This window comes from Balaenoptera musculus, chromosome 14 (genome assembly GCF_009873245.2).
Source record: "Balaenoptera musculus isolate JJ_BM4_2016_0621 chromosome 14, mBalMus1.pri.v3, whole genome shotgun sequence".
In the NCBI taxonomy this organism is placed as follows: Eukaryota; Metazoa; Chordata; class Mammalia; order Artiodactyla; family Balaenopteridae; genus Balaenoptera; species Balaenoptera musculus.
Genome location: NC_045798.1, coordinates 18884695 through 18901021, shown reverse-complemented (window position 1 = coordinate 18901021; position 16327 = coordinate 18884695). Strand labels below are relative to the sequence as shown.

The 16327-nt window shown below is 41.5% G+C and overlaps 1 protein-coding gene across 1 annotated transcript in view; it reads left to right on the top strand.

The window, feature by feature from the left end:
* Positions 1 to 379: 379 nt before the first annotated feature.
* MYO1H (myosin IH) overlaps positions 380 to 16327 on the top strand; it is a 47284-nt gene continuing 31336 nt past the window's right edge. The window contains exons 1-12 of the mRNA XM_036822857.1: positions 380 to 511; positions 3597 to 3712; positions 5047 to 5245; positions 6210 to 6290; positions 8631 to 8810; positions 11675 to 11773; positions 12901 to 13014; positions 13337 to 13408; positions 14067 to 14186; positions 15255 to 15322; positions 15659 to 15764; positions 16058 to 16138. Of these exons, the coding sequence (XP_036678752.1) occupies positions 386 to 511; positions 3597 to 3712; positions 5047 to 5245; positions 6210 to 6290; positions 8631 to 8810; positions 11675 to 11773; positions 12901 to 13014; positions 13337 to 13408; positions 14067 to 14186; positions 15255 to 15322; positions 15659 to 15764; positions 16058 to 16138 (1362 nt within the window). The 5' untranslated portion in view covers positions 380 to 385. The remainder of the gene's footprint in view (positions 512 to 3596; positions 3713 to 5046; positions 5246 to 6209; positions 6291 to 8630; positions 8811 to 11674; positions 11774 to 12900; positions 13015 to 13336; positions 13409 to 14066; positions 14187 to 15254; positions 15323 to 15658; positions 15765 to 16057; positions 16139 to 16327) is intronic.

Genomic DNA, 16327 nt, shown 5'->3' with positions numbered 1-16327 from the left:
GACATGTTTTATAACCTCTCTGTCCTCAGTTTTCTCGCCTGTAGAATGGGCGTGATAAGAGCATAGGGTCAGAATGAGGATGAATAGAGATAATGCATGTCAAGCATTTAGTGTAGTGACTAACATAGTAAATGCTCAGTTCCTGGCAGCAGCTGCTGTTACTACAGTTATTGCTTTCACTATCATTACTTGTATCCCTAACTGGATCATAAATGCTTAATGAAGAGAGCATAATTTAATCTCTGCTCTCAACTATCCCCAGGGTTTGGGATCTTGCTATTTCCATTTTAGACGTGCAATAAAAATGACAGAATAAGTGAGTTGCTGAGGAATGTTCTGTTTCCTGTAGAAAGAAGAAGTGGGGCGGAAGCACATTCGTCTGCACATGGAAGGCGCGCTGACTGCCCGGGACAAGGTCGGGGTGCAGGATTTTGTGTTGTTGGATGCCTACACCAGTGAATCTGCTTTTCTGGACAATCTTCGCAAGCGTTTCAGCGAGAACCTCATCTATGTAATGTAACCCATTTCTCAGCTGTTTTTCCTAGAGTGGTGGCTCCCTTCTGGTCTTGTCTCGATGGTCGTGAACAGTATCACTCTAATTAGGTTAGCCGTTAAAGGGAGGTGTCGAGGGACCACTGTCAGGTGCACTTTGATTCTTTGAATTAAGACTTTTATGTCTGCTGGTGGCAGAGACCCAACTTAAATCGGCCTAAGCTGCAAGAGGGAATCTATCAACCTATGTAACTTCAGGGTCCAGAAATAGATCTAGGGTCTAGGGTGATGTCTTGAGGACCCTTTCCCATCCCTCTGCTTTCTTTTGCGTCAGTTTCCTTCTGGAGCAGCCTCTCTGCATGGTGGCGAGGTGGCTGCCAGCAGAACCAGGCTGATATGTTATCTTCTTAAAGCTGCTACTGAGAAGTGAGCAAGTCTTCTGGGAGACCGACGATGGTTGGCTCTGATTGGCCCATGTTGGGTCATGTGTCTATCTCTGAACCAATCCCCATAGGTAGAAATGAGGAATATTCTGACTGGCCAGGCTGTTCCCAGGCCCACTTCTAGAGGTGAGGGATGAGGCCAGTGGCCCCCTGACCTCATGATATGGACCGAGAGCTGGAGAAGTTCTCTCAGAGGAATCTGTTGGAAGAAGGGGGACCTGATGCCAGGCAGGCAAAAGTAAGAGATGTCCACCAAATCCCAGGAATCTTCAAGGGTCAAGACTGCAGTACTTTACCAGAACTCTGTTCAAGTTGGTCTCCTAGCTTCTAGTGGTCAATTTTTATTAAGATCTCCATTTATCACTCCACCTTGGTTTGATTGGTCGATTTTCAGGTAAATTCCTTTAAGGGTGCACTCAACAGTGTTTCTGTGTGTGTGTGTCTGTGTAGGTGGGTGTGTTATTGTTTACTTTTCTTAGCTTTTGCTAAGAGTAAATGAGATGATCAGAAGCAGTTTAAAAATATTAAAAAATAAAAAAAAATTTTTTTTCTTATAGTTATTTTGTTTGTAATAGTGCCCGTGGCTTAGTCTACATGTGGAAACCAAGGTTACCAAAAGAAACAAGCAAAGTGTTTCTCAGAGTATACATTTTTAATCGTGGAAATAGATTTCATCTATAAGTTTATGTATAAGCAGAAGAGAAATAGTATGGTTTGGGGAAGTATAAGTGGGATGATAGGATCATCATGGATAAACGAAATGTTTCCAATCTGAACAGGTAAATTTCAGAAACTGTGTTCTATCCTGGAAGATTTCTACTGATGGAAGCGGTGCAGAGTTTTAGTCAAAATACTCATCTGTGATCCGGTTCTCTGTTTGACTTCGTCCTAGAGATTGGAAACAATAGTTGGAATGATTTTAGCATAATTGAATGTAGGCTTGAGTACCTCCAGTCTTTGAGACTCTGAAATGAAAAGCAACAACAAACTCAGAATCTGAAAACACCAGATATATTTTTTATACCATTTTTAAAGGTTACTTTCCATTTACAGTTCTTACAAAATATTGGCTCTATTCCCCGTGTTGCACAATACATCCTTGAACCTATCTTACACCCAGTAGTTTGTACCTCCCACCCCCAAACCTATATCTTGCTCCCCCTCACCTCTCCCCACTGGTAACCACTAGTTTGTTCTCTATATCTGAGTACCAGATGTATTTTTTTTAAATACTGGGATTTTAAAAAATAAATTTATTTATTTTACTTATTTATTTTTGGCTGCATTGGGTCTTCGTTGCTGCGCGCAGGCTTTCTCTAGTTGCAGCGAGCGGGGGCTACTCTTCATTGCGGTGCGGGGCTTCACCGCAACTACTGAAGCCCACGCACCTAGAGTGCTCCAGATGTATTTTTTTTTTTTTATAGTGTTGGTATTGTTATTTTATTTTATTTTTTTTAACATGTAATATGTGGGAGGTTCTTGGTATTTTGATTATTATTTATTTATTTGTTTATTTTTGGCTGTGTTGGGTCTTCGTTTCTGTGCGAGGGCCTTCTCCAGTTGTGGCAAGCGGGGGCCACTCTTCATCGCGGTGCGCGGGCCTCTCACCATCATGGCCTCTCTCGTTGCGGAGCACAGGCTCCAGACGCGCAGGCTCAGTAGTTGTGGCTCACGGGCCCAGTTGCTCCGTGGCATGTGGGATCTTCCCAGTCCAGGGCTCGAACCCGTGTCCCCTGCATCAGCAGGCAGATTCTCAACCACTGCGCCACCAGGGAAGCCCCCAGATGTATTTTTAAAGGAGCCTAAATATTTATTTTTATATATAAGAGCTTAGAACTTTTATTCATAATCATATTCCAAGAAGCTTTCTTTAGTGGCTATGTTACAAATATAAGTACTTCAAACAGTTGAATATTAGTTGAATCCAACAGTAAGATCTAGAGAAATAAATGCCAGTAGTGGGAGTGTTTGCCCAGTTTTAGATGGCAGGTATATATGCTTGCCCTGCTTTCACTCAATCACCAGAAAGACCTTTGTGAAACATGAATCAATCAGATCATGGTGTACACCCTCAAAGTCATCTCTTTTACATAATAGTTCAGGGCAGTGTTTCATTTCAGTAGCGGGGAGTGGGCTCTCTGACATCCTTTGCATGTGGAATGAACCCCCAGTTCCTGACACCCTGCATGGTCTCAACTCACACCCTCCCCAACATTCTCTACCATTTTCTAGTCTCCCCTCCCTCGCCGGCCTCCAATGCAGAGCCACACGTGTCCCCTCAGCCTGAGATGCCCTTCCTGCCTACATTTTTCAGACGGGCTCATCATCCTTCAAGTCTCAGCTCAGATGTCATCTCCTTAGAGAAGCCTCCCAAAGCCCACTAGCTAAGGTGGCCTTCCTTAGTCATTCACTCACTCATTACTCTATTTATGCCTTTCTTAGCACACTAATTGAAGCAGTCTTGGTCCCTTGGCTGTTTGTCTGCCCGCCTATGCCATGTAGGTTCCATGACAGCAGAGACCCCCCTCCCCACCTGTCTTATTTATCGTGTTATAGTCCCAGCACTGAAGGAACACAAGGGGATTATAGCACGTGATGGTCTTTTGCTGTAGCCATTTGCACCCCGAAATTCCTCACTAGTGCTTTCGTCTATTCCTCTAGACATATATTGGGACCCTCCTTGTGTCTGTGAACCCATACCAGGAGCTTGGAATCTACACTGTGAGCCAGATGGAACTTTATCAAGGGGTCAATTTCTTTGAACTGCCACCACATGTGTAAGTAGCACCCATGAGGTCAGCAATAGGAGTATTTTTCTCTCTTTCTACCTCTCTTTTTTCCCCCTCTCTCCCTTCACCCCACCCATCCACCTACCACCCACCCACCCACCCACCCATCCATTCACCTACCCACCCACATACCCACCCATCCACCTATTCACCCACCCACCCATCCATTCATCTACCCACCCATCCATCTACCCATCCGTCCACCTACCCATCCATTATCCATCCACCCAACCATCTACATCCTTGATGCATGCTCTTTAGGTTGTGTATCTCACTTAAACTGCTGCCTTCTTCTGAAACAAGTCTTTCAACAGAGTGGAAAACATCAGCAGATCATTATCAAATCTAAGCTTAAATATGATGAGAAATAGAATCTTTGTATGACTCCTGAGAAATCTAAATGTGGCTAGAGAGGTGTCTTCTCTTGGAAATGGATTGCTATAGTGCCTTCTACTGGTACCTGAATGTCATGGCAGCTGAGAAGAATGCCCATTGGTAGGAACTTACCAGGGCTGCAGATCGATAAGAAAAGCAATTTCCTGCCTGGTCTATATGTGACTTGGGCTTTGCTGAATTTCCTAGTTCTCCTCCTTGGTCGACTTCTGGGCTAATATTTAGGTTCTCCCTTCATTTTTCTTGGTGATTCACCTATTCTACTCCCAAGGCATTTATGAACCTTTCTGCCTCACCACCACCAGTGATTTCTGAAATACCCAGCTTTCAAACTCGGCCACATACTAAGATTATACCCTTGGGAGACCTTCATGCTTTGGTTTCTGATCTTGTAGATAAAGCCCTTATACTAGTTTTACCTCTTGTCCTAAACCTATCACAGAACTTTTCAAATCTTTTTCGTTTCCTGCCTCTATACTCTTAGTACTTTAGGTTTTGAAGGGAAGAAAACATGAGATCTTATATCTATTGAGTTACTCAATATTTAGACAAGATGTTATTTCCACCTACAGTTAATAGAGCGTCTCTTGGGGATGTAACTTAGTATGTAACTTATTCTTATAAGAAATGTTGATAGATTTTTTAAAAATTGGTAAATTTTGAAAAATCTTTTTATTCCTGCCCCAATTCTTCACTGTAACTCTTCTATTGTTAGAGTTTTGATATCTAGTACACTCTGTGAGTGATCAGTCAGTGGGTCATGGTGAAGGTTTGCTATCTGTCTGAACTAAGTGCCTTGTACCACAATCTGGACGTGGCTTCTGGGAGGAAGGGTACTTTGTCCTTCTGTTCTGGTGGGCATCAGAGTCAAGGGAAGGAGGGTTATAGTCACTTCCATTCCTTGCGTTTCTGTCTCACTACTTCCCCAGCTACGCCATAGCTGACAACGCTTACCGCATGATGTGCTCTGAGCTAAATAACCACTTCATCCTCATTTCTGGAGAGAGCGGGGCAGGGAAAACGGAGGCCTCCAAGAAGATTCTCCAGTATTTTGCAGTGACCTGCCCAATGACTGAGTCACTACAAATAGCCCGTGACAGACTGCTACTCTCCAATCCAGTGCTGGAGGTGAGCGATCTTTGAGGACCTAGAGAGGGCAGTTCCAGGGAGGTCACTAAGTAAGAAGAATCTTCTGTCCGGGTAGGTCGGTCAAAATGGGCAGGTCTGGAAGTTAAGAAGAGGGCAGTGGATCACATGGGTAGTATTGTGGTTGAAGGGCGTGACCTTGAAGTCCAGCAGGCATGGAGACTAACCCTGGGGCAGTCATGCACCAGCAAGCTTCTGCAATCACTCCCATCTGGAGAATGGGTCTACTCATAGTACCTACCTCTTAAGAGGTTTTGAGGATTAAACAAGATGAATGCATAAAAAGCACACAGCAGAATTAGTAAGCACTAAAATAATACTCTTATTATTCATTAACATTTTTATTGTTTAATTAAAATCATTTTGATGATTATTATTTCTACTATTGCAATTCACTGACTTCCTGGATGATCTTGAACACGTTATTTTCTCCTGTGTTTTGGTTGCTCTTTGTGTAAGAGGTGTTTATGGTTGAAGGGATTTTCCCAGTAGACCTTTGGGCTGAACAGTTTACATCTTTGATATAGGAAGGTGTCTGGTGATGGGGGCCATTAACTGTGCCCTTCTAGAACAGCAAGGGCCTAGGGTCCTATCTACCTCTCCTTAGGCCATTTCTAATCTATTCCTAGATTGGATTCTAGGGAGAAGATATTTTTCCCTTCTTTTCTCTGGGTCCAACCCCAATATTTGGCATCAAATCCTCTGTAAATAGTGATTCCCTCTTAGAATATAAAGTATGGCTTTCATTCCTGGTTCCCCCTCCCCTCCTCCAATGAGCATGTCATTTAGGGTCAGGAATTCGATGAGCATGGCGAATGACTTAAATGGCACTGAATGACACCTAATGTCATTGAGTGACACATTAAATGACACTGAATGACACTTAATGACTTAAATGGCAGTGAATGACAACTTGGTTCAGTCTCCCCTCCCTTTGTATTCCAAGGCTTTTGGAAATGCCAAAACACTCCGGAATGACAACTCCAGCAGATTTGGAAAATACATGGACATACAGTTTGACTTTAAGGTACACTGAAGTTCTTATTACTGCTTCATGGGAACCCCTTAACTTGCCAGCAATGGAAACCCATCTCAAGGCACCTTAAGGGAGGAAGGGCATTTATTGGCTCAAAAAGTTGAAAAATCCAGGATTAGTGCTAGTTCTAGGAAATGCAAATAAAGACCACGATGACATATTTTACTGTGTGGGCAAAAATTAAGAAGTCTCAAAATACCAGGTGTTGGTAAAGATGTGGATCATTAGGAACTCTTACACATTGCTGGCGGGGAGTACATTGGTACAGCCCATTTGGAAAACAGTGTATCATCTTGTGATGTTGAAATCACATAATCTAAGGTGGAGCCATTCCACACCTGGAGATATTCCTACAGATGTGCAAACATGCCCACAACAGCACTGCTCGCGATGGTAAAGGGACTGGAAAAGAACCAACACATCTCGAGAGAGCTGAATGCCCATCGACAGGAGAACAGCCAAATTGTGGGATGCTCACACGATGAGATGTTTTATGGCAGTGAGAGCACATGAACGCCAGCTACACACAATGTAGACGGGTCATGAGAACGTACTGGGTGTCAGTGTGATGCCATTTCTTATAAAACTTGAAAACATTCCAAAGTAAACAATATATTGCTTATGTATACATAACTATACGACATGGGTTGGCAAACTTATTTGGAGAGGGCCAGATAGTAAATATTTTAGGCTTTGTGGACCATACAGCCTCTGTCTCAACTACTCAACTCTGCTCTTGTAGCATGAAAGTAGCCAGAGACAACACATAATGAATGAGTGTGGTTGTGTTGTACACAGAGTTTAAATGAGGCTAATGCAAGTAGGAGGGGTAGACAAAGTTCTCAAGGACGTATACTTCCAAGTGACAAAGTGACACTTAGGCTAGAGAACAGTAACTGGCTGGGCGTTCAGTGTAGTGATGAGGAAAGACTGACTCAGGGTTTCCCAGAGGCTGGAACATGGGTTTCTGGTGGTGTGTGCATAGACTTTGAAAAAAATTTAATAACGATATATATTTTTTCACTTTTTATTGAAATTCTACACATAGTAAAAAGGACACAAATCATGCATACAGCTTGATAAATTTTTACATATGAATCTACCTGTGTAACCACCACTCAGATCAAGATATAAAAATTTCTAGCACCTAGAAGGTTCTCCTACCTGTCTCTAACAATACCCCCCCTTCCCAAAGGTGATCACTGTTCTGACTTCTATAATCACAGATTCATTTTGCTGCTTCTTGAACTTCAGAAAAATGGAATTATACAATTGTTCTATTTTGTGTTTGGCCTCTTTCAGTCAACATGTCTGTGAGATTCAACCATGTTGCTGCATGGAATTGTTCATTTTTTGATTGCTCAACTTTTATCACCATTTATCTGTTCTCCTGTGTTGGACATTTGGGTTGTATCCAATTTGGGGCTATTGCAAATAGTGCTGTGAACATTCTTGTACCTCTTTTAGTAGATATAAGCACACTCCTTTATGTTGGGTATATACCCAGAGGTGGCATTGCTGGGTTCTTACCAGCAATGTTATAATTGAGAGTTTCAGTTTTTCCACACTCTTGCCAACATTTGGTATTGTCAGTCCTTTTAGTTTTAGGCATTCTGGTGGGGTATAGTGGTTTCTCACTGTAGTTTAAATTTGTATCTCCCTGATTTTTAATGAAGTTTTGCCCGTTGGTCATTTAAAGACCCTCTTGTATGTTAAAGTCTTTTGCTCATTTTTAATTGGGCTGTCTTTTTTTTTTTCCTTATTGATTTGCAAGTGTTCTATATATGTCCTGGAACACAAACCCTTTATTGGATATCTTATTTAAAGCAATAATTAAGACAGTGTGATGTTGGCACAAGAATATATAAAGAGGCTGATGGACCAGAAGAGAGTCGAGAAAGACCCCTCCCTCCGCCCCACTCACGTATATGGTCACCAGACTTATGACCAAAGCACCACTGTGATTCAGTATGCATAGAATTGTCTTTCTAATAAATGGTGCTGGTCAACTGGAAATCCATATGGAGGATAAAGAGATCTTTGGCCTCAACTTCACCCCATATACAAAAATTGAATAATGATGGATCATAGTCCTAAACGTGGATGGTAAAACAGTTGCTTCTAGACGAAAACACAGAAAATATCTTCATGACTGTGGGCGTAGGCAAAACTCTTTTTGAAACGGAACCCAGAAAACACTAATCCTAGAAGATCGTTACATCAGACTTGATTCAAATTCAGAATTTCAGTTCATCAGAAGACACCAGTAAGAGAGTGGTTTGATTATTGTTTTGTTTTTTTTTTCCCCGAATTTTTTGCTTTCTATTGAAGGGCATTCCTGTAGGCGGGCATATCATCAGTTACTTGATAGAAAAGTCTCGAGTCGTCTATCAAAATCAGGGTGAGCGGAATTTCCACATCTTCTACCAGCTGCTAGAGGGTGGAGAAGAGGAGCTCCTTGCTTACCTGGGACTTGAGCGAGACCCCCAGCTGTATAAATACCTCTCACAGGTTGGAAAGACCAGCACCTGGTTCTGGTGGCCCTTTGGAGGGGGGGAGTCAGGGGTGTTTGGGGGACTTCCGTGGGATGTTCAATAACTTTCTCATTACCATTGTGGAGGTATTCTACTGATTGGTTTCTTGACCCCTCCTTTTACACCTGGCAGGTATATCATCTTGGTAAAGTAACGAATATCTCGGTGAGTGGTTCTCAGCCCTGGCTGAAGTTAGAATCACCCAAGGAGCTTTTGAAACACACAAATGCCTGGGCTCTACTTTCCAGAGATTCATATTTAATTGGTCTAGAGCAAGACCTGGACATCAGGGTGGTTTTATTTTTTTTTTCTTATAATTTTTTAAATTATAAACATTTTCAGTTTTCAGAAAAGTTGAATCAATATCATTACATGCCTCACATTAAAAAATTATTACCACTTTGCTATATCTGTTCTATCATCTAACTTCTGCTGAACCATTTTAAAGCAATTTGCGATTTTATGGCACTTCCGTCACAAATAATAATTCAGCATGTAGCTTCTAAAAATAAGAGTATTTTCTGATACCGTGCTACCATATTGAACCTTAAAAATTAACAATAATTTCCTTATATCATCTACTAACTAGTCTGTAGTCAAATTTTCCATTGTCCTCAAAATACTATCTATAGCAGTTTCTTCCAACTAAGATAAAATCATGCATTGGTTATTATGTTTCTTTCAATCTAGACTCTTACTTCTTTTCATAAAATTAACAGTGTGAAGATGCTAGAGCAGTAGATTGAGATTGAATATTTTTGGTAAGGACACTGCATAGATGCCCTGCGTAGACATCCTGCATCATCTCAGCAGACACATGTTGTCCATTGCTTCACTGTTAGTGATGCGAATTTGATCACTAGGTTAAGGTGGTGGCAGATCTTTCCACTGTAGAAATATTTTCCATCAAGGTTGTTTTAAACATTCCTTGGTGATTAAATGCAATTCAGTGAATCCCCTGGATATTCTAATGCACAGCTGAGGTGAGAACATCTGGTCTAGTGTGATAGAAACACACTGTCTATCTCTGTCCACAACCTATGGTACTTCATTCTGCTTTCAGAACTAGTTTGGAAAAGACTTTTTGCACCTTCCTGCCTTCCATCCCGAGAACTGTTTTCTGCGAAATGAATGAGCGTCCTCCCTTACAGAACTAGTTCAGACCATTTCTATGAGCAATCCTAGGATGTAGTGTTGTACAAAGTGGCTTCCAGAATTTAACTTCCCAGCACTAATTTTTCTGCAACCAGCACTAGGGTGTGGGATGGTCAGGATCTACAGCACCTCTCAGTGTTTGATGTCACCAGCACCTTTTTGCCCCAAGATTTTTGGATTTTTCTCTTCTCTCTGGGCCTGGCTTGAACGGAGGTCACTTGGCAGAGTACAAAGCAGGGACATCATTTAAGAAAGAGAGCCAGGTCTTATAAAGTGAATATTGTAAAATGAAGACCAGCGTATCATAGTAAATCATGGAGGAAAAGAAGACTTGATGGAAATTTATTTTGAAAAATGCAGCTAAATCAGGAAGATAAAAGAATCTCATAATCTCATTTTATACTTAACAAACTTTGTACTAATTCTCAGAACAAAGAATAAATCAAATTTGATTTTTTTTCTTTTTGAGGACTTCATTTTTCCAACAGAGCTGTATGGGAGCATCACCTTTGGCTTTTCATAGCATGCATGATCAGAGGATCAATTTGTTACACTCTTTGAGGACTTCATCCATTAAGGATGGATTTCATCCATTTAAGAGGACTTCATTTATGTAGGGCTTCTCCTAACCATTCAATTATCAAATCACTCTCTTTGGGAATGTATCATGCCTTTATCCTTGCAGATTTTTTCTGGCCCGATTAATTTGGCCAGATCCTCATGCCACAGTGGCTTTGGAAATGGCTCAAGCAATTCACCAGTATTATTTTGATCGATTTCATATTCTCCTGTAACTTTGGCAAACTTTGTGACTGCTTTGTAGTATATTTGCACTGCTTCCAAACCTCTAGGTGTCCTCTGAGGACTGACTTAGACTAGCCCTGCCCTTGGAGAGGCAAGAGCAGATGTTGCTAGTTGTGTGGGCAGGGATATTTGGGAGGCTGCAGATTTAACACTGGCCAGTTCACTGGTGAATAGTTTCATGATATGACACCTTTGTTTTCCCCATGCAACAAGGAACTCTTTTAAGATAACAAATCTTCAGATAATCAGGAAACTAAGAATACTCTGCACTACAAAAGCAAAAAAAAAAAAAAAAACCTCATCTAGAAGGTTATCTCTTTAAATTGTGATATTGGTAGTCTGTTACTTGTTTAAAAGACAGCCTCTAGAGTTAATGGGAAAAGTCTTATTACACTTCCTGTAGAATCTGTGTTTCTCTAGATGCCAAACTTTTATTTCCTTGAGTGAAGGAAATCCTGCAGTGAAGTTTCTGATGTTGGTTGCTAAGTGTGTCAAGATTGTTTTCTGAATTTAAATACTGTCATTTTCCTGTATGTTTCAGCAGATATCTATTGAGACAAGTGTTTCCAATTTATTCAGCAAAAATGGCAAGAAAACTTATTTTTAAAAACACACTAAAGATATACCACTAATATGTAACTTTGAAAGTTTTCCCAGACAGATTTTTAAACAAAATTACAAATAAATTTGAAAAAAGCAGCAGTTGGCAAATCGTCAGGTGCTAAACAGTTAGAATAGAACCCATTTTTTTCACAGCTCAGAACATTCTAGAACTAGCTTTTTCGTGCTTGTAAAGAAAATCATTTTGATTAGGAGTAGGTGTTTATAAACCTAACTGTCCTTATAAAAATGCTGTTAAGCGACCCAATTCTGTGTCAACAGGGCCACTGTGCCAAAGAGTCGTCTATTAATGACAAGAACGACTGGAAAACGGTTTCCAATGCCTTTTCTGTCATCGATTTTACTGAAGATGATCTTGAGGTATGAGCCCCCCGAGGGCAGAGATGCCAAGGTCAGGTCTGGGATTGAGGAAACCATCCTGGTTTCTTGGTGATTACATGGTAGGGTTGCCAGATTCAGCAAATAAAAACATAGGACACTTAGGTACATTTGAATTTCAGATAAACACTGACTAGTTTTTTAGTAGAAGTATGTCCCAACATTGCATGGGACAAACTTCATACTAAAAATTAGTCATTGCTCATAAATACACTACCACGTGTAAAATAGATAGCTCGTGGGAACCTGCCGTATAGCACAGGGAGCTCAGCTCAGTGCTCTGTAACGACCTACATGGGTGGGATGGTGGGGGGAGGGAGGTTCAAGAGGGAGGGGATATAGGTATACATATAGCTGATTCACTTCATTGTACAGCAGAATCTAACACAACATTGTAAAGCAATTTTACTCCAATAAAGAAAAGAAAAAATAAATAAAAATTAGTCATTGCTTACTTGGAATTCAAATGTTAACTGGGCATTCTGCATTTTATCCAGCAGCCCTGAATTTTCCCAGTGTTGGGTGCCAGCAGGTGGTCATGTTTCCTCTTCCCCTTGAACCCAATCTCAAATATTTAATCCCCTAGAACGCTAGGAATATCATTTATTTATGCTTCTATATTGGAACAAACTGGACCAAACTGTAGGATTTATAAACAGTTTGTTTTTACATCTTTTTGTCCTTGTTTTCTGGGTGGGGGGGGGGATTGTTAAACTATTGATCTTTCAAGGACCAGGATATAATTAAAAAATATATATATATGTATGTATATATACACATATGTGTATATATATATATACACACACACACGTATATATACACACATATATCTGGGATCATGACATTGGAACATTAGATTGGTGGGGAGGCGCAGGGTGATATCATAATAGCTGGAGATGAGTGAGGCATCATCCTAACCTCCGCCGAGGCTCTTTCCCGGCTTCCCTTAATATCTGGGCAAGGAGGAAACTCCATTCGTTCTGTGAGCTCCAGGCTGGAATTCAGGGGCGGGGAGTTCTCCCTCGGGTATCTCCTCTCTGATGACATTTATCAATTAGGCGGCCACCGTCTTCTCTCCCTGCCCTCCTCACCACTTCCCACATTCCTAGAATCTCTTTGGAATTATTGCCAGTGTCCTACACCTGGGGAACATCTGTTTTGAAGAGAACCAGCAAGGCTGGGCCTCCATACCAGACACCCACGAGATCAAACGGATTGCCAAGGTGATGGTCCAACTTGCGAGAGCCCCGGTGCGGGGGGAGCAGACACTTTCAGAGATGGAGAGGCGGGGGAGGGGAGTGAGGCAGCCGGACGCCCATGTCCCAAATGGCTCACATCGTGTTCTCCCAGCTGACACTGGTTAGGAGGTTTAAAGAGCATGGGGGTAGATGAGGGAGTGGGTAAAAGCCAGTTGGTTGAAAGACCAAATATGATCTGTTTTGCATTAAAGCACAATTAGTAGGGCAGGTACACCTGGACCTGGAAACTCTTTATTAGTGAGTAAAGTTGGGTTACTGAATGGCATTTTGATTTTCATTTATTCAGCTCCTAGGGGTCCACCCATGGGTCCTTCTGGAAGCTCTCACCCATAGAAAGATTGAAGCCAAAACGGAGGAGGTAAAAATGGCTCTAGGTGGAAATGTACCTGCCCTTCCCACCACTGCTGCCAGCAGGATGGTGGCCCTAGGGGAGGCCAGACTCCTGAATCCTGCCCACCAGGTCCTGTGTGGTCCAGCTTCTGTCAGCATCTCCTGCCTTAACTTCCCCATCCCCCAACATCCCACCATCACAAGCTCTCTGTGCCTCACGCTCGCCCTGCCTTCCCTCCACAGAGTCTTTGCATGTGCTGTTCCCTCTGCTGGAACACTTTTCCCTATGCTTCTTGTAGTTAACCCAGCCTCATCCTTCAGTTCCCAGGGATCATTTCTTCAGTCCTTTCCCTGCTCATCCCACCCCTACCCTAAAGCACCATATGTATCTCCTTATAGCACTTGTCACTCTCAGCTTGAGAGCAACATGATGCTTCTTTGTGTGACTTGTTGAATGTCCCCCTGCAAAATGTGAGCCCACAGAGGCTGGAACTGTTTGCCTTAGTCATGACTGTATATCAGCACAGTGCCTGGCACTCAAGAAATAGCATAAACAGAACAGGCGGGAGGGGCATCTTTCCCCATCAAGTATCCTTCCCTAGTCATCTTTACAGCCTAGGTTGAACGCTCAGGAGGCCTTTTAATTTTTTTAACCTCTGTAAAGATGTACCTGTCATTCTTCTCAGGTGATATGCCCATTGACGCTAGAACTCTCTGCCTATGCTAGAGATGCAATGGCAAAGGCCGTTTACGGACGAACATTTACTTGGCTGGTCAACAAAATCAATTCCTCCTTAGTGAACAAGGTTGGTCCACACACATTGGGTAATGTGCTCACTAACATGGTAATGTTTTATAACCAATATCTTTACTCTAAAGAATTTGTGAGAATTGACTGTATGCTCCTGGTGGGCAGGGATGGTGTCTTTTCACGTCTACATTTCCAGTGTCTAGCACACAGTAGGCTCACAAAAATGCATGCTGAGTGATCTTGGCTGTGTGTCCCCAAGTGTGGGACACACAGCATTTCAAGTATGCCAGGTGGCTTTAAGTATACACAGAAACTCTTCTTTTTAACAGTATATTTTAATGTGTATAAGAAAAAACAGGCTGAGTCCTTCGAATTTACCCTAAGGGCATATTTCCTATTTAAGTGGAGTTATTTAAATTAAAAAGGGAGTTTACTCAAAGCTGGAAATTAAGGAAATGATATGAGGGCAATGGGGTACATAGATGTGGTGAGACTCAGGGAGGAAGCATGCAAAGGACAGATTTGGATACATTGACTCAGTACATCATATACAACGTTAAATTGTGTCCCTTAATAAAAAGGCATGCTCTCTTTAAATAGCCATCCTTGCCGGACAGCACTTGGTCCTCTGTTGAAAATGATATGCAAAGTATCTGCCTTCTCTCCTGGATAAACATCTCCTTCCTGCTGTTTATAGCTTCCTTCTGTCCTTCCCTCCCTCCCTCCCCTCCTTCCTTGTTTTCTCTTCTTTTTCTCTCTCTCTTCCTCTTCTTTTCTCTCCCTCTTTCTCTCTCTCTTTCTTCTTTTTTTTTTTTTTTTTTTTTGGATTGAACGTGGGATTGGGAGGCTGAAGAGGGATGAAGCAAGGAAGTGAATCGGAAGATGAAGGTTTCGCTGCTCCGGTGACGGATAAGGAAGCTGGGATGGGATCTGGCGAGGCTGCAGGCAGGAGGAGGCAGGCTGCGAAAATTATTTCTACCCTAAGGTTCTTCTGTTGAGCCATTGCTGGAGAGAGAAGGCATGAGATTGATAGCCAAGTCCCAGATTCGGGGACAGCTACCAGGTTTTGAGTGTCACAAAGTAAACAACCTTAATGATTAACGGTGTGTGTTACTTTGACTAGGATTTCACTGGGAAAACTGTGATTGGATTGCTGGATATCTATGGGTTTGAAGTCTTTGACAAGAATGGGTGAGTTCGTTGTTACCCACTGGTTCTTTGTTTTTCTTTAAGGTCTGAGTCTGGTTTATGGTATCTCTGATGTCATTGGAATTCATTTTCCTATTTCTAGAAATTCTCCAGATTTGCATAGCCCCTACCTAATAGACTTTTCTAGAACTGGAATAACTATAAAAAATGCAACTGTCTTTTAGCTTGACTCTTCTGATCTATTTAGTAAATTATTTGTTTAATAAGGGCTTTGGTTTTTCTGTATGGAAAAGCATCCTTAAAAATAAGTAAAAGCAATTTTTTTAAAACTTGGTCTACTCACGTAGCTTTAGTTACTTAAATCTTTTGCACCTCTAGTTTTGAACAGTTCTGTATAAATTACTGCAATGAGAAACTCCAGCAACTATTAATTGAGAGAACCCTAAAAGCGGAACAGGCAGAATATGAAATGGAAGGTATAGAGGTAAATGTTTCGATGTTTTCTCCCCATTTGATTTCTTAACCTAGCAAAAGACATTTACTTGAGAAATATTATTTCATTGGAGATTTTTCCGGATTAGTACTAAGGATTATTTTTCACTCCTTCTCTGCTTATTTCATGGGAAGTTATTTTGCTATCCAGCAAGTATTCTTTTTGAAATGTTAGAGATAAAAATCAGATTTGGGAAAAACAGTTGGAAAATCAATTTAAAAGAATTATATTTGATGCTCATCTTAATCCTTCTTGGAGAATTTTTTTCCTCTTTGTCATTTTAGTGGGAGCCAATTCAGTATTTCAACAACAAGATCATCTGTGACTTGGTAGAAGAGAGACACAAAGGAATCATTTCCATTCTGGTGAGAAAATTAACATTGACTTGGGGCCCATTCAATGGTATTTACAATACCCAGGCTTACAAAGGGTTAAGAGTGAAATCCACGGGATTACTGAAGGATGCAAGTTGAACATTTTTGCTGAATTTTTGCTCCAGGCTTTAGGCTGAGCTTTCTCCTCTTGTTCAGATTCACAGACCTAAATTATAGCCC